General features: G+C 41.4%; 1 protein-coding gene across 8 annotated transcripts; it reads left to right on the top strand.

Moving 5' to 3' along the window:
* The first annotated feature begins 3,217 nt into the window (after positions 1-3,217).
* LOC102416331 (zinc finger protein 596) lies at positions 3,218-16,977 on the top strand. 8 transcript variants are annotated; one of them, XM_044938880.1, is made up of 9 exons: positions 3,218-3,357; positions 8,301-8,577; positions 8,839-8,909; positions 10,040-10,049; positions 11,253-11,339; positions 13,387-13,513; positions 14,249-14,344; positions 14,811-14,890; positions 15,347-16,977. In XM_044938880.1, exons 5-9 carry the CDS (start codon positions 11,328-11,330, stop codon positions 15,995-15,997), a joined length of 966 nt encoding a protein of 321 aa, XP_044794815.1. In that variant the 5' UTR covers positions 3,218-3,357; positions 8,301-8,577; positions 8,839-8,909; positions 10,040-10,049; positions 11,253-11,327; the 3' UTR covers positions 15,998-16,977. The 8 variants fall into 8 exon arrangements, with proteins under 8 accessions (XP_044794815.1, XP_044794809.1, XP_044794801.1 ...); XM_044938874.1 differs by lacking the exon at positions 10,040-10,049 and having other exon boundaries at positions 8,841-8,909; XM_006078110.3 differs by lacking the exon at positions 8,301-8,577 and having other exon boundaries at positions 3,337-3,357.
* Positions 16,978-24,321: the final 7,344 nt, after the last annotated feature.

Below are 24,321 nucleotides of genomic sequence, written 5' to 3'. Positions count from 1 at the left end.
TGGCAGTGCCTGTCAGGGTGTGTTTACGTTCCCAGGGCCCCACTGGAAGGCGTGCTCGTCCTGTGAATGCGTGGGGCAAGGGGATGAGGAGAAAGGGAGATCGAGGGAGAACCAGGGGGACAGCGTGAGATGGAAGCAGGGGGCAGTTGAGCTTGGGGGAGTAGGTCCCTGGGCTTAGAAAGACACAGTAAAGAGTGAAGGAGAGTGACCTGGGCAAAAAGCAGGGGGATGAACGAAAAGACAGAAAAAGATGATCCACAGACAGAAAAGGACAGAATGGGAGGAGGGGGTTATGAGCCACTCTAGCAGCAGGGTGCAAAAGAAAAGTAGATCCCAGATTCATTCATTTTGTTCTTAAATTTCCAACTTAATTCCCTTTCACATGTATTGTGTCAGATTCAGTTGATTTTCCAATGTATATCATTTCATATATTGAAAATATTCCTTAGTGCTAAATAAATTTATGCTATCTCAATGTGTTCTTGCTAAAGATGTTGGTAATTTTTTATATTCACAGTCAAACCCTGAATTAACCACTTAGTCTAATGTTCAACATCTTTATCCCCTTAGATGAGCTTTTAGTTTAGTGGGCTGTGAACTGAGGTTTCCAACCAAGTCTGGGCCCTTTTTCTGGATTCTGCCGACCCCTGTCCTCTCCTGGGTCCCCCTCCCCAGCCTTGCCTGGTCCTGGGCCCTGCTGCTCCCCAGGGCATCTCTTCACAGTCTCCTCTTCAGAGACCCCCCTAGACATCCTTTCTTCTTGTCTTGGAAAGTGATTAAGGGTGAGCTGGATTGTTCTCAGAATTAGTTGGAAGAGAGTGCTTCTGCTCGTGGTGAATAAGCTGCTGAGCTCTTTCCGTTGCATGTTTTCCAATACTACTCCTTTCTTTGATGTTTTCCAGTGCTGCTGATTAGGTCTTCTTAATATGTTTTTTGATAGCTGTAGTGTGATATTCTGGGAAAGAGGAGTTAAATCCTTTAAGATTCAGTTCAGTCGCTCAGTCGTGTCCGACTCTTTGCGACCCCATGAACCGCAGCACGCCAGGCCTCCCTGTCCATCACCAACTCCCGGAGTTCACTGAGACTCACGTCCATCGAGTCAGCGATGCCATCCAGCCATCTCATCCTCTGTCGTCCCCTTCTCCTCCTGCCCCCAATCCCTCCCAGCATCAGAGTCTTTTCCAATGAGTCAGCTCTTCGCATGAGCTGGCCAAAGTACTGGAGTCTCAGCTTTAGCATCATTCCTTCCAAAGAAATCCCAGGGCTGATCTCCTTCAGAATGGACTGGTTGGATCTCCTTGCAGTCCAAGGGACTCTCAAGAGTCTTCTCCAACACCACAGTTCAAAAGCATCAACCTTTGAGATTACTGGGATTAAAGTCATGAAAGGAAGTAGCTCTTGCTCAGAATAAGGAGATGTGATTTTTAGGGGCAGGCAGGGTTGAGAAGGGCAGACCCTGTGACTGTCCCAGTCAGGCCATGTCATTCCCATGGGGACAGTGCTGGTTCCTCTCTAAGGGCCTCTCCTGCTGACCCCCTAGCCTGCCATCACTTGACTCCATCAAGCGGAAGTCATGAGTCTGCTTGATAAGGGAGGATCCAGGCTTTTGTTGTTGTTGTCGCACTGGGTCTGGGGCACGGGCTTCAGTAGTTGTGGCTCATGGGCTTAGTTGCTCCACCGCATGCAGAATCTTCCCAGTCCAGGGACTGAACCCATGTCCCCTGCATTGGCAGGCGGCTTCTTATCCACTGTGTCACCAGGGAAGTCCACGTCTAGACTTTTTAAACTAAGCGCAGGTCAAAAGTATCTCTCCAATGAGAAGGGCTTAGAGGGCGCTTGCCTCTGTGAAGGTAGCTGGAAGAAAGAACAGGAGTGCTGTTGAGGGGTTAAGGAGCCAGGAATGGGAGGGAGACTGAGAAGCTCAGGAGCCAGAGGAAGGGAAATCTCTTCCATCCTCCCCTGAGGTGACCCTGTGCTTGGCAGATGCTAAGGAGACCGTGGGGTCTGTGACTAATAGGGAAGGCCAGTCCAGCTCCCATACCCACTGCTGCCACCAAATATGTGGGGCTTCTTGTAGGGTGGGAGGGTGTTCTGAAGAAATGGACAGAAAAATCCACCTGTTCATCTCGTGTTTACTGCTTCTGAATCCCTGTGAATCCTTTTGAATCTTTAGACAGCAGGAGACTATAAGTGAAGTGAAGTTGCTCAGTCGTGTCTGACTCTGCGACCCCATGGACTGTAGCCCACCAGGCTCCTCCCTCCACGGGATTCTCCAGGCAAGAGTACTGGAGAGGGTTGCCATTGCCTTCTTCAGGGGATCTTCCCAACCCAGGGATTGAACCCCAGTCTCCTGCATTGCAGACAGACACTTTACCGCCTGAGCCACCAGGGAAGCCCCAGGAGACTATCTGTGCCACTCAGTAAATTCCTTCCCCTGTGTGGTTGTGGCATTAGAAAGGGTGTGTTGAGTGGAAGCCTTGAAGGCATGTTCTCCACTCTTCGGAGTGATCACAGGACTGATCTTGCCTGAGAAAGAAGCTTTTCATGTGTCTTTTTAAATTCCTTGATTTGACTATCAAAACTTTTACTTAATTGATTTCTGTCAAATAATCTGTTTCTTCATTTTATTCTTTACTCTTTTATTTAATCTTTTGTATTTCTTTTAACTTTTACTAATGTCTTAATTCCTAACAATTTGAAATGTCAATTTACTCTTGTTTCCTTTTAGTTTCTCTTGATTTATAAGGTTGAACAACTGGCTCATTCATTTTCAAGCCCTTTGTTTCTGTTAAGTATATTTAAAGTTAAACATTTTTTTCAAGATAACAACCGTGGCCCTGTTCTGTTGTATTGATCATGTTCATTCTCCATGGTGACAGTAACTGTAACCGTTAATTGGTCATTTGATTGTATTGTAACCCTATTGTTTAAACTGTCATTGTCTTTAGAATAGTTTGTTTCTACTACAGATTATTGTGTATTTTTTCACTTTAACTTTACTGCAATAAGCCTATGTGGCCTATTTGACATACTCTCTTGCATTTAGCTAACATCTTCTCTGGGGCTAATTACACAGTCAAATTTGATGGATGCAGTGAGTGAACTGAAGTCTCTCTTTTGGGATAAATGGAGATAAAAAGTCTCCACAGTTTAAATGTACATTTATGTTCATTTAAGTATGTGTGTATGTGTCTTCCAGGGAATCCGGCCTCCCGGGAAGAAGGCCAGACTCAGGGACTCTGCCCTGTTCCCCAGCCCTCCAGGGCCCCACCTACTCTGAACAGTAAGACTAGAGCCTTTCTCAGCTGGACTGTCTTACTACACATTCTGCCATCTGCTCCACCCTACAGCCTAGAGGTATGTACTTTGAGATCTTGCTTCCAAGCCTGGGCCGGTGAGTGGGCAGCCAGATGGTCCCTTCTTGCCCTCCTCTATACTTGTAGGATGTAGAGCAGGTGAGCAGTTGCCTGGTTCTGGGCACACCTAGAAAATGCTGCAGAGCCTTCAGGTGGCAAGGACCTCCTCTGTAGTTTTCATGCTTCTCCTGTTGTGTCTATTCCAGGGCCTCCAAGGACTGTAGGAAAATTTTCACTGAGCCTGGCCAGTCGTGGGCTTCCTTCCCAAGCCTTGCAGGCAGGATCAAATGGTTGCTGGTCCCCAATATGACTTAGAACATTTTCCAGAGGCTCAGGCAGGCCAGGATGTCCTCATCTAGTCTTTTCTGTCAAAATGGCCGCTTCCGGCCTCCTGAGAGAAACTTGGGAAATTGATGGACACTCGTTTCTGGAAAGGGGCCTGGGATGACTTGAAAGGATCAGTGTATTTGTATATATTTGTGGAACCCTCTGTAGTCTGTTCAGGAAACTTGGTGCCCTGTGTGAACAGAGAAAGGTGAGTCACTGTTTATTAACATCAATGATAAATCATAATTGTTTGTCATATCATTTCCTTTGTTATCTTTACCATTAATGTGGATTTTATAAGTTGCAGACTTGTCTTTCACAGTTTTCAATTTCTCTCTGATCCTTTCAATAGTTTTTACTTGATTTTTACTTAATTCTTTTATCTTTTGCTCATTTTAAAGCCTGTCATCCACATAAATGAATGAGTTTTTAGCACTGACTGTTCTCTTCTCTCTGATCTCCCAATATGGTCTCTTCTCAAATTACTAATAAATCTTTATTTTACTTCAGAAGTTTTGGAGCCCTGCAAGTCAATTTTCCTTCTGATGTCTTATAATCTCTTATTTTTAGTCCTGTACTTAAGCTTTGAAGTTGTATTAATTAAGGTTTTTAATAGTTTGTAGTCTTATCACTAAAATTGTTATATAATTTTTAAATGATGTTCTGCTCCAAGGCAAAGGAATCTGAATATTAATATTCAATCTCTTTTCCATGCCAGTCTCTCTTACGCTTTCATTTCAGTTCAGTTCAGTCGCTCAGTCATGTCCGACTCTTTGTGACCCCATGAACTGCAGCACTCCAGGCATCCCTGTCCATCACCAACTCCCGGAGTCCACCCATACCTATGTCCATTGAGTTGATGATGCCATCCAACCATCTCATGCTCTGTCATCCCCTTCTCTTTCTGCCCTCAATCTTTCCCGGCATCAGGATCTTTTCCAGTGAGTCAGCTCTTCGCATCAGGTGGCCAAAGTATTGGAGTTTCAGCTTCAGCATCAGTCCTTCCAATGAACACCCAGGACTGATCTCCTTTAGAATGGACTGATTGGATCTCCTTGCAGTCCAAGGGACTCTCAAGAGTCTTCTCCAACACCACAGTACAAAAGCATCAATTCTTCAGCACTCAGCTTTCTTTATAGTCCAACTCTCACATCCATACATGACCGCTGAAAAAAACCATAGCCTTGACTAGACAGACCTTTGCTGACAAAGTAATGTCTCTGCTTTTGAATATGCTATCTAGGTTGGTCATAACTTTCCTTCCAAGGAGTAAGTGTCTTTTAATTTCATGGCTGCAATCACCATCTGCAGTTATATTGGAGCCCAGAAAAATTAAGTCAGCCACTGTTTCCACTGTTTCCCCATCTACCTGCCATGAAGTGATGGGACCAGATGCCATAATCTTTGTTTTCTAAATGTTGAGCTTTAAGCCAACTTTTTCACTCCTTCACTTTCATCAAGAGGCTTTTGAGTTCCTCTTCACTTTCTGCCATAAGGGTGGTGTCATCTGTATATCTGAGGTTATTGATATTTCTCCTGGCAATCTTGATTCCAGCTTGTGCTTCCTCCAGCCCAGCATTTCTCATGATGTATTCTGCATATAAGTTAAATAAGCAGGGTGACAATATACAGCCTTGATGTACTCCTTTTCCTATTTGGAACCAGTCTGTTGTTCCATGTCCAGTTCTAACTGTTGCTTCCTGACCTGCATACAGGTTTCTCGAGAGGCAGATCAGGTGGTCTGGTATTCCCATCTCTTTTTAGAATTTTCCACAGTTTATTGTGATCCACACAGTCAAAGGCTTTGGCATAGTCAATAAAGCAGAAATAGATGTTTTTCTGGAACTCGCTTGCTTTTTCCATGATCCAGCGGATGTTGGCAATTTGATTTTTGATTCCTCTGCCTTGTCTAAAACCAGCTTGAACATCTGGAAGTTCACGGTTCACGTATTGCAGAAGCCTGGCTTGGAGAATTTTGAGCATTACTTTACTAGCATGTGAGATGAGTGCAATTGTGTGGTAGTTTGAGCATTCTTTGGCATTGCCTTTCTTTGGGATTGGAATGAAAGCTGACCTTTTCCAGTCCTGTGGCCACTGCTGAGTTTCCCCAATTTGCTGGCATATTGAATGCAGCACTTTCACAGCATCATTTTTCAGGATTTGAAATAGCTCAACTGGAATGCAATCACCTCCACTAGCTTTATTTGTAGTGATGGTTCCTAAGGCCCATTTGACTTCACATTCCAACATGTCTGGCTCTAGGGAAGTGAGCACACCCTTGTGATTATCTGGGTCCTGAAGATCTTTTTTGTATAGTTCTTCTGTGTATTCTTGCCACCTCTTCTTAGTATCTTCTGCTTCTGTTAGGTCCATACCATTTCTGTCCTTTATCGAGCCCATCTTTGCATGAAATGTCCCCTTGGTATCTCTAATTTTCTTCAAGAGATCTCTAGTGTTTCCCATTCTATTGTTTTCCTCTATTTCTTTGCATTGATCACTGAGGAAGGCTTTCTTATCTCTCCTTGCTATTCTTTGGAACTCTGCATTCAGATGCTTATATCTTTCCTTTTCTCCTTTGCTTTTCATTTCCTGTCTTTTCACAGCTATTTGTAAGGCCTCCTCCGACAGCCATTTTGCTTTTTTGCGTTTCTTTTCCATGGGGATGGTCTTGATCCCTGTCTCCTGTACAATGTCACGAACCTCTGTCCATAGTTCCTCAGGCACTGTATCTATCAGATCTAGTCCTTTAACTCTATTTCTCACTTCTACTGTATAGTCATAAGAGATTTGATTTAGGTCATACCTGAATGGTCTAGTGGTTTTCTCCAGTTTCTTCAATTTCAGTCTGAATTTGGCAAGAAGGAGTTCATGATCCAAGCCACAGTCAGCTCCCAGTCTTGTTTTTTCTAACTGTATAGAGCTTCTCCATCTTTGGCTGCAAAGAATATAATCAGTCTGATTTCGGTGTTGACCATCTGGTGATGTCCATGTGTAGAGTCTTCTCTTGTGTTGTTGGAAGAGGGTGTTTGCTATGACCAGTGTGTTCTCTTGGCAGAACTCTATTAGCCTTTGCCCTGCTTCATTCTGTACTCCAAGGCCAAATTTCGCTATTACTCCAGGTGTTTCTTGACTTTCTACTTTTGCATTTCAGTCCCCTATAATGAAAAGGACATATTTTTTGGGTGTTAGTTCCAGAAGGTCTTGTAGGTCTTCATAGAACTGTTCAACTTCAGTATCTTCAGCGTTACTGGTTTGGGGCATAGGCTTGGAATACCGTGATATTGAATGGTTTGCCTTGGAAACGAACAGAGATCATTCTGTCGTTTTTGAGAGTGCATCCAAGTACTGCATTTCGGACTCTTTTCTTGACTATGATGGCTACTCCATTTCTTCTAAGGGATTCCTGCCTACAGGAGTAGATATAATGGTCCATCTGAGTTAAATTCACCGATTTCAGTCCATCTTAGTTCGCTGATTCCTAGAATGTCGACGTTCACTCTTGTCATCTCCTGTTGGACCACTTCCTATTTGCCTTGATTCACGGACCTGACATTCCAGGTTCCTATGCAATATTGCTCTTTACAGCATTACGAATCTTGCTTCTATCACCAGTCCCATTCACAACTGGGTGTTGTTTTTGCTTTGGCTCCATCCCTTCCTTCTTTCTGGAGTTATTTCTCCACTGATCTCCACTAGCATGTTGGGCACCTACCAACCTGGGGAGTTCCTCTTTCAGTGTCCTACTTTTTGCCTTTTCAGACTGTTCATGGGGTTCTCAAGGCAAGAATACTAAAGTGGTTTGCCATTCCCTTCTCCAGTGGACCACCTTCTGTCAGACCTCTCCACCATGACCTGTCCGTCTTGGGCGGCCCCACACGGCATGGCTTAGTTTCATTGAGTTAGACAAGGCTGTGGTCTGTGTGATCAGATTGGCTAGTTTTCCGTGACTGTAGTTTCAGTCTGCCCCCTGATCCCCTCTCTCAGTGCCTACTGTCTTACCTGGGTTTCTCTTACCTTGGACTTGGGGTCTGTCTTCACAGCTGCCCCAGCAAAGCACAGCTACTGCTCCTTACCTCGGACGCGGGGTCTTACGCTTTAGTCTTTTTAATTATTATTGCTTTGGTTATTTTTTCTAAGACTTTTTCATTGAGTTGGGTTCTCCTTAAGCCACATACATACATGGTGATAGTTTGGAGAAAGATATCAGCTCCAGCAGGGCTACCTTTATTTATAGTTCTCACCTACTGGTGACCTTTGATGCCTTCTGTTTGGAAGTGTGGGCAAAGCGCAGTGACAGCTAGATATGTTCCTTCCCATTCACAGGGCTGTTCTGTTTTGTGTGTAGAGGGCTTCCCTGGATATCTTATGTCCTTAGAAGAAAAACTCTAAAGGTAAAAAAATTATTTTACATTTCAATTTAAATCTGCCTTGAGGTCAAAACCTAACCTAACCCCATTGACAATGCCCGAGTAGTCTTACTAGATCTTCCTTCTCTTTATGACTCAGTAGGTAAACTATGTTGACAGAGTAGCTTCCAGATATTGTGAACTGTCCTCAATATTGACAGCCGTTCCCCAGTTATCAGATCCTTGTATTAATCTGGGGCTTTTCTTACAGATCTGATTGACAGTACTGTCCTTGTTGGGTGACTCACAGAGGAAAATAAGAGGAAACAGTGCCCAGAATTCTATTTCTCACCCCACCCCCAGACATTTAAATCACCCTCCAGATCCTTAGTCCCCTCAATTCGCCCCAGAAGATTCCAGTTACTCTTCAGAGTGTGTGCCTACAACAGGCAGAGAGCAAGCCTGGGAACCACCCTGGCACTGCTTGTCTCTGGGATGCTGACAACATTCTCCCTCCTGTGTATCACAGAGAAGATTCAGGTTTCCAGGTATGGACCAGTGTCGGGGGGAGGGGTGTCCTCATTCTTCTGAAGAGCTCAGGGTAGAGGCAGGTGTCTAAGGGGTGTAGAGCATAGGACCCAGTCCACACGCAGTGAGGAGGAACAGGGGATAGAGCTTAGGGCCCACCTGGAGCAGGGCATCCAGCCACTTCCTGGCCTTGTGTGTAGGACGGCAGGAGCTCAGAGGTGAAACCACAGACTTGCCTCAGTTTCAGAGAATGAAGGAATGTCCGTTTTCTCCCTCTGCAGAGTCTGTCAGCTTTGGAAGATGCTAGCCGAACAGTCTGCTCCATGGAGACATGTGCCTGACATCTTACCGAGTATGTATGGATTCTACTTGGGAAAGTGATCAAAGGTCTCTGCTCTAAACCGGGCGTGGCAGTTCTGACACAGAACCCACGCTGGGCTCCTTGGAGTGGGGAGGGGATATATATGATGGCTTAGTGCAGCTTGGATGTTGTCCAAAGGCCCAGAATCTCAGTCATTCCTCTCCCTGATTCTGGTTGAAGGCAGTTGGTTTTAGTCCTTTGGTCATCAGAGTATTTGGTTGTTAGAGGGAGAGGCCCCATTTGTCAGGCTTCTCTTCCAAAGATTCATGGGATTCAGGTTCTGGTCACTGAGTATGGAACTCTTTGTGATCTCAAGCATAAAGCCTTCTGAAATCATCCCAGCTCACCTACACACCCTGCGCCAATTTTATCCATCCCCTAGGGAGAGGATGAATGTTTATCCCTGAATGTTTATCCCTCTGGGGTTCTGATTTTTCAGAGGCATTTTAAACCATGGAAGGACATAACTCACATTAAACTGTGGTCAGGGAATAGACTTTGGAGCCAGATACATGTGAGCCTGAAAGATAGTTAACCAGTTAAATGCTGTGTAGTTTTGGGTGGTGAATGACTGTATCCCTAATAGTTGGCTTCTTTAGCTTTTCCATGGGCTGGGGTAAATATTAGAATTTTTACCAGGAAGAACAGACTCCATTATTTTGGAAAGGAGTTTATAATCAGAAAATAATTGTTTACAGGACTGCAGCCACTTGTGGGCAAGGCACTGAGGGCAAGTTACCTTACGGTGGACATTTCTCTGTATTTATAATTCATACATAATGGTCAGAGGTGAACTTGCTTAATCGTATCATTCTTAGGTAGACTTAGACCATTGGGAGGACAGAGCATAAATAAATACCTAGTGACTAGTGAGATGAATGGCCTCAGGGAGTGGTAGAGTTCTTTGGAGATCAGGGCAGAGGGGAAGGGAAAGGTTTAGCTCTGGTTGGATTTAGTGAAAGTCTCTGCTAGTTGAGGTGTAAACTATCCATGTCATCTGTTAAATTGATAAAATCGCCAGGTTACTGTGAGGACTAAGTGAGTATGTAAATATCCAAGCACAGAGTCATATTTGATGTGACTGTATCGTTTTTTTTTTTTTTTTCTTTTGTGGACCTCAGGTACAAATGGGTGAGTTAATTTTACTTTTATTTATGATCCATTATCATCATTTTTCCATAAAATATATTTAGTTATTATTGGTATTTTAGAGGAGAATTCCCTGGTGGATCAGTGGTAAAGAATCTGCCTGCCAATGCAGGAGACATGGGTTCAGTACCTAGGATGGTGGAGAAGGAAGTGGCAACCCACTCTAGTTTTGACCCATTCTTGCCTGGGGTTGCAGTTCATGGCATCACAAGAGTTGGACATGACTTAGCAACTGAACAACAAAGGGGAGAATTTACACTTTATAAATGCTTTCTCTATGTGTCTCACACACATTTGTATGCATATGTATATGTATGCCTATACACATATGTGTGTTTGTATATAATGAAATGCAGGCATATGGCAGCCAATGAAGATTAATGCAGGGATTTCAAGAATTTTGGCTACCCCTTTACTAAGATAATCACGTGGCCTTAACTAGATTTCCTCCTAAACTCCAACCACCCTTGACCTACAGGGTTGAAACAGTCCATGATGGTAACACTATGACTCTTGGACTCCTGCTACTTTCTGGCGCAGAGGATGTTAAGGACAAGGCTGGCAGGATAGGTGCCATGATTCCTCCAAATGGAATAAATTCTTAAATTAATTCCATCATAATGCAGATTTTTAGTTAACTGACTTCTGAGTTCATGGGGGACAGATCTAGAAGAGTTGAAGGGAGAGCTGGAAGGGAGTGAGTTTTCAGAGAGCCACCGTAAATGCTGAAGAACCATTGTGGGTGCATAAATCAAGAATAATGAAATCTGAGAATGTCTATAGTGTTACCTACAAATGAAAACCAAAATCTACATGTGGCATGAGTCAGGGGTCACTGTGGTTTGGAGTCAGGGAGAGAATTGAATAACTCTGGATATCACAGAGTTATTGAAGTTACTTATTGATATGAAGCTCAATACTTTGAGCTTTGATGTTCTTGTCCATAAATGTCCATAAGTTATCTGTGTTTCTTCCGTTGTTGTTAATGACCATAGTTACAGTCTTCTTAGTTTTGACCCTGGGAGAGGAGTAGCATCCTCTGTGTGTTTCTCATAGAATGTGCACTGCATGTTTGTTGGTATGACTGTGAGTCAACAACCAGGTGAAGATTTGGGGTTTCATGAGATGTTGGACTGGAACTTGTGCACAAGACTGGAGTCTTTCGACTTTTCTCTCCATCCTCAGCTTTGCCTGCTTAATGCTTGGACTGTCTGTGAGTGAAAACCCAGAGAAAGACTGCTGGCAACTGAGTTATTGACAATGCAGCCATTGGTGAGTAGGGAATGCCTTTTTCTGCTGAAACTGCATACCCTGCTCCTGAGAGGAAATGGGCAGGTTTCTCTTATTGGATGGATGTTCTAAGCGCAATCAAAAAGTATTCATGGGTCTGAGTACCAGTGAAATGTAGTAACTAGTATCCTTCCTAACATCACACTGATTTATTTCAGCCTCCGTGCAGCTTGTGTATTTATAGAAGAGGTGAGAGAAGTATTCTTTCTCTAATCTGTCCCTGATCTCATCAGGGAATAATTCACTTGTTAATCATGTTATTGGCTATAATGGGCTAAGGTTGTGGTGACCAGAGATGAGGGAGGAGCAGAAGATTACCATCCAGTGGAGAGGCTGAGGTCTCATCACCTGAATTCAGTTGAGTCCGGTCTTCACCGGTCCTGGGTGGGGGCTCTGAAAGGAGGACGAGAGAAGTTGAGTTCAGAGAAGGCATGAGGAATCATTCATTTATTTTTTTCTAATTTTAAAGTTTTGATAGAATATATCTGCTCTTTTAGGAACTTCTTAAAAAGAAAATTAACCCTTTTTTCATACTTGGTAACTGAAATTAATATATAGGGGGGTATTATTTCCTTTACTGTGGCTGCATGTTCAGGAGGAGGATAGCAGAGTAAAAATTTAAGACCCTGTGGATAGTTCTGAAGAGCTAGATAGCCCAAACCCAATCAAGAGGCTTCTATTATCCTTTAGCAGAGAGGCAAGCCGAAGACAGGAGAGAGTAATGAGTGGTGTTTGAGGTCCCAGAGAAAATTGACAACAGGCATGGTCAGGCTAGGACTGTCCTTCAAGAGAGCTCTCTCAGAGTCCCTGACCTATGCTGCTGAACCATCTGACTTCATACCTTATTATGAACATCCAACTCTTACTGAGTTCAGTGAGACCACATTTACTGATCCCAAGTTCTATATGAAACTTGTTCATTTCTGAAGAATGATGGAGATGGTTTCAAGGTTCTTGGACACTTTACTGAGTAATAGACTGAGGTTTGTATTTAATGCATGTTTACTTAGATAGGAAGAACTTCATCCATTAGTTCATCAGATCATTCAGTACTCATAGCACATTCAGTTCAGTTCAGTCGCTCAGTCGTGTCCGACTCTTTGCGACCCCATGAATCGCAGCACACCAGGCCTCCCTGTCCATCACCAACTCTCGGAGTTCACCCAGACTCACGTCTGTCGAGTCAGTGATGCCATCCAGCCATCTCATCCTCTGTTGTCCCCTTCTCCTCCTACCCCCAATCCCTCCCAGCATCAGGGCCTTTTCCAATGAGTCAACTCTTCACATGAGGTGGCCAAAGTACTGGAGTTTCAGCTTTAGCATCATTCCGTCCAAAGAAATCCCAGGGCTGATCTCCTTCAGAATGGACTGCTTGGATCTCCTTGCAGTCCAAGGGACTCTCAAGAGTCTTCTCCAACACTACAGTTCAAAAGCATCAATTCTTTGGCGCTCAGCCTTCTTCACAGTCCACCTCTTACATCCATACATGACTACTGGAAAAACCATAGCCTTGACTAGACGGACCTTTGTTGGCAAAGTAATGTCTCTGCTTTTGAATATGCTATCTAGGTTGGTTAGTACACCATTTAATAGATGAGGAGTCTGAAGTTCTTTTAGGGGAATGATATAACCATAGTTATGGTTTAAAGGTGGCAAATCATGGTTAATGTTTGCCTTGTGATATGTCTGTAAGTTATTTGAAATTAATCAAGAGAGTTATGAATTTTCAAGTGAAAGTTTTAATTACATGTCTGAACTCATAATTACCAGTTTGGGGGAGATTTTTCAGGTTTTATCATACCACACTTCATGTGATATTTCTTTATGACAAAGTTGTATTAATTCAGGCTGTGTATATCTCTGTGACATATCTGAAAAGCAAATACCAGCTCAGCAAGAACCCAAACTTGGTTTGATCCTTCTGTACACCCAGCGTCTCCACCCCCTTACTCAGCGCTGCCATATCAACCCTCCTGCCCTGGACATTAATAGAGATTGTTCTGTCAGAACCATAATATCCATGTTGTAGGAATCGGTGACATTTGAAGATGTAGCTGTAGACTTCACCCAGGAAGAGTGGGCCCTGCTGGACACATCCCAGAGAAAGCTATTCAGAGATGTGATGCTGGAAAATATCAGTCACCTTGTCTTCGTGGGTGAGTCTGTCAACATTTATGTATGTATGCACTGAGTAGATAAGTAGGTAGGTAGGTTGGTTGGTAGGTAGGTAGGTTGGTTGGTAGGTAGGTAGGTAGATATTTATTGATTCAGTCAAAAAGTATCTAGAACAGCTTCTACATACTCACCCAGTCTCTGTCCTGATTCTTTTGTAGGTCTTATAACTACATTCAAATTGTTTCTTTATGTAATACTTACATCTAGTTTGTCAGCCCACTAAATGTAATCTTGACCACAGTTTAATCTCTTTCTTCCTATTCAGTCTCTAATATTCAGAACAGACCTGGGAACTTAGTATTTTTGATGTATCAATAAATTGAGTAAATATTTTCTAATTATTCTGCTTTAGTCACTGTGCTGAGGATTGACAGCAGACTAGAGAAAATAGTAAAACCTTGATTATACTCGTGGAACTTACTGGCATCTGTTTGAAAATAATATTCAACCCACTATGGGGACATTTAATTTTTCCATTTTTGAAAAGACTAAGGGATTCTGTGTGTCCTGTCTTTGAACATGGACATTAGCATCTAGAGGTCTTCACTATTTTGGACACACGATCTGTATTTCAGTGTTTTCTGTGTTCAAGGTGTTGTTGCCTGAGCCGAACTTCAGTGGTCAGCCTCCTTATTTCTCAGTAGCCTGTCCTGGACTTGATGATAATGTGCTTTTAGTAACACAAAACTCAAAATCCACCTTTTTTCCATGAACAGGGTATCAGCATTGCAAATTGGATGTGATTTTCCAGTTGGAGCAAGGTGAAGAGCTGTGGATTGAAGGAAGAGGATTTTTCCAAAGCCACAGTCCAGGTATGCATCAGGGGCCTGTGCCTAGTCAGTGAGTGAGTACATACTTAGCAAACATCAACTGAAGATTTTGTTAACTGAGTGATATTTTCTAAGATGTAGGTGCAAAATTCTTTAAATGTTGTTATTCCTTACATATTTCAGGCTCACTCATGTGTCCTCCTGCCATTATCTTTTTTTTGGCTTTAGGGAAAAGGGCATTCATGTACTTATTAAACTTTCACATAATAACTCTTGTTCTCATCCTCTCCTCTGAAGGTTTACCCTCTTTACCTACTCAGCATCTCATCTCCATTTTTTCATATTTCATTCCTGAAAATCTTTACTAATTGTCAATGCCCTATAAATGTGTTTTTGTTTCTTGGAGTGTTCTCCATCGACATACCAGTTTTTGAAACATAGAGGTCAGAGTTTTTCAACATTTTCATTTCACTAATGCCATTCTAATTTTTTTTCCCAATTATTTTAGGCAGGGAAAGTGCCTTTAAAGAAGAATTGTTAGCCACACAGCATATCAGCAAGAAGGACACATCTACAATCATCCCAATGGTCAGTTTCCTGAGTGTTAACCCTGGTTATAAACATTAAAAACCTGGCAGTGGGTATTAATAATTTGGATTAAGGTATATCTGAGCAAAAAGTTTTAAATGGTTTGAATTTAGTGGAGAAATTAACCTGACCTCAAAACCATAAGCTCAGATCTTTAAAAAAAAAAAAAACAAAAGAGGGGGTGGGCAAATGAATAAATATTGTTCATATGTCTAGTTTTTGAAACATATTGCAGTCTTCAAAATTAACCTATAAGCTCAAACTGAAGTTGGGATACTATTTAGAGAAAGTCTTTACAACACATAAAAAGCAAATCACTGTGTATGCAGGTAATATTGGAAAGATTGTAAATGGAAGCTCTCACTGAATGATTTGTTTTGGATTCGTATGTAGAGCAAGGAGTGTATGAATGTATGTAGACAAACCACTAATAGCCTTTCATCTCCTTTCTAAAAGCAGACATTTCACACTCCAGAGGATCCCTGTGAATGTAATGATTTGGGAGAAGATTTCAGTCCTAGCTCCACACTGAGTCAACATTTGTTAACTCACACAGAAAAGATACCCAATATCAGCAAACAGTATCAAAAATCCCAGAGTGACCAGTCATACCTTAATCCACATAAGCAGATCCATAGCAGAGGTAAATCATGCGAGTGCCATCTGTGTGGTAAAGCCTTCAGCAATTGCTCTAGCCTTAGAAGACATGAGATGACCCATACTGGAGAAAAACCTTATGAATGCCATATCTGTGGGAATGCCTTTATTCAAAGCTCTGACCTTAGAAAACACAATCTGACTCACACTGGAGAGAAGCCGTATGAATGTCATCTCTGTGGAAAAGCCTTTAGTCAGTCCTCCAACCTCAGACAGCATGAAAGGACGCACACTGGAGAGCAACCGTATGAATGTCAGCTCTGTGGGAAAACCTTCAGTAAATGTTCTGCTCTTAGACGTCACGAGAGAACTCACACTGGAGAGAAGCCGTATGAATGTCATCTCTGTGGAAAAGCCTTCAGTCAGTGTTCCGCCCTTAGGCGACATGAGGGAACCCACAATGGAGAGAAAATTATGAATGTTTTCAGTAGGTATTCTGACCTTAGATGACATGGTATTATAAATGTAATAAACATGGACAAGACTTCAACCATAGCTTTAATATTTGAACACATCAGAGAGTCACATCAAAGAAAGCTGTAAATCACTGTAAAACACTGATCAGTGGGGAAGACCCTTCAGTCATCCTTACTCCATTTGACATATGCACATTTATATGAAAGAGAATCCACATGTGTGACATTTATATAGCAAAACCTTCAGTCTGTTGTGTGGCCGTAGATGTCATGAGAGAACTTGCACTGTAAATATAAGGAATGTGGACGTCTTTAACAACAGCTCTAAACTTTGAACATACTGGAGGATTTGCACAGGGGAGAATCCAAGTCTGCAATTAGTGTGAAAATGCTTTCATTTATAATTCATGGTAAACAACATGAACAGACTCCATCTGGGAAAGCCTCTAGGTCTAATCACTGAACAAACATTAAGCCAAGCATAGTCGATGTGCATGAGAAAGCTCCGTGAAGGAGTAATCACTATGACAGGAAGTAAGAGGGTGAAGGCTCTTGAGAAATACCAAGTAATTCATCCTAAAGAAGTGATTCACTGAAAAATATGACAAATCCTTTATTCATAAGAACCACACCTGAGGTACATGTGTGGATTCAGACTGTACAAAACACTCTGTCATGAAAGAAGGAAAGTCTTCAGTGGCCTCATTTCATAATCAACATTAAGGTTTTCATGTTGAAGAAACAGTGATCCTAGAGTCAAGTGGAGAAAACTTAATCTAGATTTCAGAAAACTAAGGTGGGGTGAAAAACCCTTTAAAAGAGCTTTTAATGTACAATTTAGCAAGTAATTCAGGATTTTGAGTGAACTATTTATGAAGAAAAGTCGGACATAAATACAAGATAGTAAAGTGATCTGGGAACACTGAATGCCAAATTTTATAAGAAACTAAACTTTTTTCAATAGATTATTATTTGTAAATATTTAAATAATAAAGTCTGTTGCTGAAAAATCTAGTATGTTGATGAAGTTCTACTTTTCTTCATGCAGCTGTAAACACAGATCTGGCTCTGCACTTGGTGACATGTGGGTAAGATTCAGCCTAACTCTGAGTCTTCCCTGTTTCTCTAATAGCTCCTTCCACACAGCTCAGCTCCACTCATTCCAGCTTCCCACCACCATCAGCTGTCTCCATCCACACCCTGGTGACAATATTCACCCCGCTGGCTGGTTTCTCAGGCGCGTGACCCTGGCCGACCTTGTGCACAGTGTCATAGACACCGAGTGTAAACCGCTGGGCAGTCCCCAGCCTGTCTCTGCCCTGGGGCAGCTACATGGGGCCAGAGAGACAGCCAGCTCTGTCGTTCCAGGCCAAGAACACTCCTTAGTAGAATTTTTCTGTGAAGCCTCTGAGTTGAACTAATTGGGGGCAGAGTTCATTGTATGACCCCATTCCACATTTTCTTCAGGTGAGTCCTTAGTTATGCACCTATTCACTTCCTGGAGAAGGAAATGGCAACCCACTCCAGTGTTCTTGCCTGGAGAATCCCAGGGACGGGGGAGCCTGGTGGGCTGCCGTTTGTGGGGTTGCAGAGTTGGACACGACTGATGGGACTTAGCAGCAGCAGCAGCACCCTCCAAAGAGTCACTGCTGTGCCACCCCTGCCCTCCCCCCACATAGCAGCCCTGGAAAGAAGATCCAAGCAATATATTATAATATCCCCTAACCTCTCAGACACCACAGAAGCCCTTCTTATCATTAACTTAATGTTCTTTTCCCCAAGCAAAAATGAAAGTTTTTTCAAAGGAGGTCTCCCCTGCTTTGCTCCCAAGGATTGGAAATGGATTGGCTTTCAACAGACTTCCACACTGAACCTATATCTATAGGGGAAGTGCTCTCAATACTAAGCAGATGGGTGTTCTTCCCAAACTAACACAATTACCAGATCATAGCCTGAGGCCAATTAAATAAGCACATCCCAGGGTGAAACTGACATAATTTTTTTGAAAAGTGATTGTACTGTTCAACTAGGGTGAAAACAGGTCATGTGTGAGGATGATGAGCAAAATTCAACATCTTGGTATTCTGGTGGAAGAGGGATCGGCTGTGATCAGGGAAGTCCCTATTAATATTTTATATAATAAACACAGGTGAAAGCCCATAGTACTTTTAGCTCCAGAATATCTATTTGACTCCATTTTATGATCTCTATGTTGGGAATTCCCTTGTGGTCCAGGGATTAGAACTGTGATCTGATTGCAGAGGGCCCAGTTTCAATCCCTGAATGGAGAACTAAAATCCCACATCCCAAGGGCACAGCCAAAAAAACCCCAAAAACCTCTTAATTGAAACTTGTGATTTGATGAAGCATCATTTGCCTGGTTTACTTCTTTGAGCAACATTGAGACAGTTATTTAAAGCCTTTTTCTAGTAGCTTCAATGTCTGTCCTTCCTCAGGGACAGTATCCATTAGTTTTCTTTTTCTCCTAAGGATGGGATGTATTTTCTTGTCTCTTTGCATGAAATACTGGATATTTTGAATATTATAATGTGTCTAGAAATGAGACTGTCCTGCCTTCCTAAGATTTGTTGACATTTTATGTGGTTTGTGCTTATTTGTTTAATTATTTTCTGAACTTTGTGTAAAAGGTTTTGTTATGTATGATATGCTATTGAGGTCTGTATTAGTTTGGTGGCCACCTTGTGATTTGAGTGAGATCTCCTTAAATACTAGAGCCAAAACCAAAAGCCCGCCCCCCGCACAAAATACTCTGCCAGTATTAACAGATCTCCGTGTTGGTGCTTAAAGCTTAGCCAGGAAGTTTACAACTCTGTCTCACCCTTCACTCACTGCTTGCTCTTACTATCTTGCATCACCGTGCAGGATTTGAGGATCCACCTTCTTATTTGAGAAGCACTGCCCTTGTATATATAACTATAGTGTGAGATGATGGACTACACCAAGGATAGAAAGCCTGCACCATCTGAAAACACAGAGGTAGGTAGCACAGCGGGTGGTTGCCGGGAGCCAGCATATTGCATATTGAGTGCATATTGTATATTGAGTGCAGCACAAGTGTCAAAGGGGTTGGAGAGAAAACTCGGTTTCTAGAGTTAAAAGGCCAAAAAAAAGCCTGATCTTTTAAAAGCTAAAAGCTTTATCTTCTATTATACTTAATTTTCTGACATGGGTAACACTGAAACTAAAAATGGCAACTCTTTATACAAGTAATCTTGAAGCTGTTAAAGAGGCTACTGTTAATTTAGATACTTGGGTGAAGGCAAAAAACAACTAAAAACTTATCCTATAAATATGATTAAAAATGTTCTGGACCCCCCTCATGAGGCTGTGGGATAGCCTATGGGAGAGGCTATAGCGGTGGATGGTAGTGGGTCTCCACCTTCTGTGCAGATCATATTTTCTGCCATTGATGAACAAAACGAGGGAGACTGTGCTCTACCTCCCGAGTAAGGAGAGGGCTTACAGGACGCTGCGGCCGGGCGCCCTGGTGAGCCCCCTCCCCCTCTACACAAACCTTTAAAAATTTATCCAACAATTTCTGATTTAAGTCAACTACCCCACCTCCGCTTGCACCTCCCAGGACCTAGGAGTTCCCCAGTTTATATCCAAAGCCTCCCAGAGCATTGCCTAAGGCTGAAAAAGATAAAAAAAAAAAAAATTCTTTTAAACAAAGGAGCTTTGAAAGAATACACAATATACAGAGCCTGCTCATTGCAGAAAACCCCCTCAGGGGGGCCTCACCCAAGCGAAAAAAAAGAAAAAAGAAAAAAGAAAAAACTGAAAAAGAAAAAAGGAAAGAAAATAGAGAAAGATCTAAAGATAGAGAAAGAGCTAAAGAGTGAAAAGGAGAGAGGAACGGAGAAGGAAGGAATCAGGGAAAGCAGCAAGATTGAGAAAGGAAGAAAGGAAGTTAGAAAAAGAGATACAGAGAGAAAGAGGGAGGAGGGAAGAAAAAGAGAGAAAGAGGGTAAAGGGAAAGAAACGAAAGAAAGAGAAGGGTAGCGAAAAAGGAAGGGGGACAGAAAAGTGAGAAAGGCAGGAAGAGAGGGGGAGAGAGAGAGACAGTAAGAGACACTGTGACCAGGCGCCCTGGCGAGCTCCCTCCCGCTCTGCACAAACCTTTAAAAAAAAAAAAACAAACAAACAACTTACACACCACTTTCCGATTTAAGGCGATCGCTGCCGCCTCAGTTTGCGCCTTCTAGGGCCCAAGAGTTCCCCACTTTGCCCCCAAAGCCTCTCAAAGTGTTGCCTAAGCCTGAAGAAGATAAAAAGTTTTTGAACAGTGGAGCTTTTAAAACAGACTGCATGCACAATATCTAGAGCATGCTCCTTGGAAAAAACCCCCTCAGGGGGGGTCTCACCCAGGCTAAGGGGATTTAACAACAATATTTACCCCTGACATGCCATTCCAATGGGAGTGGCTGGCCCCCTGCCTGAGGGCATTGTAGGACTTGTGCTAGGGCGTAGCTCGCTTTCTTTTCAAAAAATTTTGGTGGTGCACGGTGTTGTAGATTCTGATTATATTTGAGAAATTGAAGTTTTGATCTCGCCACCTACCAAAACTGTGCAAATTAATAAAGGTCGAAGAATAACACAGTTTTTGCTTTTACCTTACTATCAGACAAGAAAACTCTTGACTTCTCAAGCTAAGAGCCGCAGAGCATTTAGATCTAGTGATCTAGCCTTTTGGGTGCAGGAAATTACAGCTCCAAGGCCTTTAAAAGATCTTTTAATTCAAGAAAGTAAAATGTCAGGGCTATTAGACACAGGAACAGACGTCTCTTAACATTTATGGGAAAGACTGACCCAGCTCCTGGCCAACACATACTACTGAAAATGAGTTGGTAGGATTAGAGAAAGTGGTATGCAGGGTGGGAATGCTGTAGAGAAAAAGGTGAGAGAGAGTTTAAAACCTTGAAGAATAGTGAGTTCCCCGTTGCTGGAAGTATTCAAGCAAAGATTAAATGGTTGCTTGTTATCTAAAAAGCTATAGACCAGATTTAGGTTACAAAATGATAACTGGAGAAGCTTATAAAGATGTTGTGCAACAACTCTTTACTTGCTTCTCATATTTAGGTCTGCCAAAAGTTTTAAAAACTGATAATGCCCCTTTGAAGCTGCGGAGAGATTGTTTACTAACTTTAAATGATTTCCAAAAATTATTAGGGGACATTAATTGGATACGCCTACATTTAAAACTGACTACTGCAGATTTAAAGCCTTTGTTTGATTGCTTAAAAAGCGATCCTAATTCCAGTTCTAAGAGAAAGTTGACTAATGAGACAAGAGTCGGCTCTTGTTAAAGTAGATGAGACTTTAAATGATCAGTTAATTAGGATTAATATTACCAAAAGATGAGATTAAATTATTCTTGCCACAAAACATACACCTACAAGGTGCTTGTGACAAAAAGGCCCATTGGTTCCATCTACCAGTGACCCCAAGAAAAATAGTTTTATCTTATCCCAGCTCGGTGGCACAATTAATTATAAAAAGAGGAAAAAAGAAGTGTGGAACTTTTTAGAAAAGACGTAGCAAATATAATAATTCCATTCAATAAGGATCAACTGCAAGTCTTTTACAAAATAGTGATGATTGGCAAGTTGCCCTGATAGATTTCAGGGGTCAAATTTTGTTTCATTTGCCCTCAAGCCCCCACAGTAGTTAAAAGTTCAAAAATGTTAGATTGGAAGTTTGAGGATACCTGTGGAACTTTCCAACCCTATGTAGTTCCTACGCTCTCCTTTACCCTATGGGGGAGGGACTTGCTGTCTCAAATAGGAGATACTCAGAGAAGGGTTTTCTCAATTTCTTAGTTATCAACAGGAGGTACAATTAACAATACTTTATATATTGTTATAAATACATAATATAAATATATTTGCCTAATTACAGTTTGCCTAATTGGGTATGGGTACAAATAAAATATAATAAAGGTATACCTAATTCTATTTATAGATCTATACTTGATTAATTTGTATATAAATTAATATGTATACTATATATGCATATTATATATTTACTGTATAATTAAATATATATTGCAGTAATATAATGTGTGAGTGGCTGATATTAATTGGTATGGATTGATGCGCTGTGATGATATATGTTCTATATACTGTATAATTATATTATATATGTGTGACATGTACTATTGCAGTACATTGATTTGTGTTGGTTGGTATTAGCTGTGTGCGTGTTGTATTGCTGTAATATATATTAATTAACATGTTAATTATAAAGATTAATTCAAGTATATTGATTTATATATATTATATGTCAATAACTTTATACTTGTTGCCATATATAAATACATTTTGCATTTAGGTATATCTGTATACCTGTATACCAAAATGAGATAAGGAGGTTATACATTTATTACTTAAATTTATACAGAGACCTAAACTAAACATTAGACCTAAATTAATATATATCTAAATTTATGTTGTTAAAATGTAAATTAAAAAAAAATTTTTTTTAAATTAATTTGACAACTGCTTGACAATTCCTTTGCCATAAAACCCCCATAGGTGTAATTGGGGAAGCCAGACAAAAAATTGGTTTTATAGCAAAACGGCCCCCTAGAGTGGGTCCATCTTCCCACTCAAACTAAAAAGGTAGCGGCTTCTTATTCAGGATTGACAGCTAGTTTGATATTAAAGGAAAAAAGCGGAACATTGAATTATTTGGTAAAGAGCCATCAGAAATTGTAATTCCATATAATAAAGAACAACTTGATGTGCTTCTATTTTTTTTTTTTTTTTGCAAGTAGAAAATGAAGCTTTATTGACAGAACATTAACAGTCAAATATACACCATAAGAACAGCAGAGATGGCTTCAGTTTATCTTCTTTCAAGCAAATGGTTGCTCTTCACCTGCTTCTGGCATTTCAACAGGCTCTATATTTGATGCAAACTCCTCCCTGACATCAGGACCATCTCCACATTCACCCCCAGTCTTTGCCAAAGCCAATTGCTGGAGAGCAGCTTCCAGGTCAGAATCTTCAGAGGCATCCTTCTCCTCCTCTTCATCACGATTAACTGGATCTTCTCCATGTACTTCCTCCTTTCCAGGTGTGATATCCTGAATCTCAGCTGGTGGTTCTCCTTGTTGAGGTTGCTCAACACTGGGCTGCTGGTCAACCACAGGTTCATCCAGCTGGGAGGAATCTTGATCTATAGGTCCCAATGTTGATGTGCTTCTAATTTTGATGAAAATTGGCAGATTGCTATAGGAAACTATTTTGGTCAAAATTTTTGCATCGTTTACCTTCACATGTTTTGCTGAATTTTATATCCAGACACCCAGTTATTTTTCCTGTCAGATGTAAACAGTCTCCTATTCCAAATGCTCAGATAGCCTTTACTGACGGGCAGCAAACAGTAAAGCCTCCATAGTTAACTAAAAATCACCAAAAAGTTTTAAAAACACAAAAAGTTCAGCTAAAAGAGCTGAAATAACAGCAGTCATAGAGGCTTTTGCTATGTTTACAGATGAAGAATTTAATCTTTATTCTGATTCTCAGTATATTGTCAGGTTGTTCCCACATATTGAAACTGCGGTTTTGCCTGAAAATAAAACTACCATATTTCATTTGTTAACTAAATTACAGCAACAAATTTGGAAAAGAAATAAGATATTTTTCATTGGACACATTCGGGCTCATTCCGGATTGCCCAGCCCTTTAAATGCCTTTAATGATTTGGCTGACTTGTTAACCAGAAATACAGTGGCTACTGTGATTGAGGAGGCCAGAGCCTCTCACTCACTTCATCATCAATACGCTACTGCTTTAAGATATCAATTCCAAATTCCCAGAGAGACTGCTCGAGAGATTGTGCGTTCTTGCTTACACTGCCCCACTGTTTATAATAGTCTACCTATGGGAGTTAATCCTCGTGGTCTCAAACCTAACGTACTCTGGCAGATGGATGTAACTCATGTCTCTTCATTTGGAAAACTGTCTTTTGTTCATGTAACTGTAGATACCTTTTATCACGTTATTATTGCAACTGCTCGTACCAGAGAGGCAGGTTAAGATGCGATACAACTTCTCTTTACTTGTTTTTTGTATTTGGGCCTGCCAAAAACGCTGAAAACTGACAATGCTCCTGCTTACACTTCTAAGTCTTTTCAGAAATTTTGTATAAAGTTTCAAATTAAACATAATACTGTCATCCCTTATAATCCCCAGGGACAGGCCATTGTTGAAAGAGCGCATCAAACATTAAAAATCCAAATTCAAAAATTAAAAGAAGGGGAGTTTAAGTATAGTTCTCCCCATCAAATCTTGCAACATGCTCTTTTCGTAATAAATATTCTAAATACTGATC

The sequence above is a fragment of the Bubalus bubalis genome, chromosome 1 (genome assembly GCF_019923935.1).
Source record: "Bubalus bubalis isolate 160015118507 breed Murrah chromosome 1, NDDB_SH_1, whole genome shotgun sequence".
NCBI classification, from domain to species: domain Eukaryota; kingdom Metazoa; phylum Chordata; class Mammalia; order Artiodactyla; family Bovidae; genus Bubalus; species Bubalus bubalis.
Note: the sequence above shows the minus strand (reverse complement) of the source record. Positions and strands in the feature narration are given on the sequence as shown.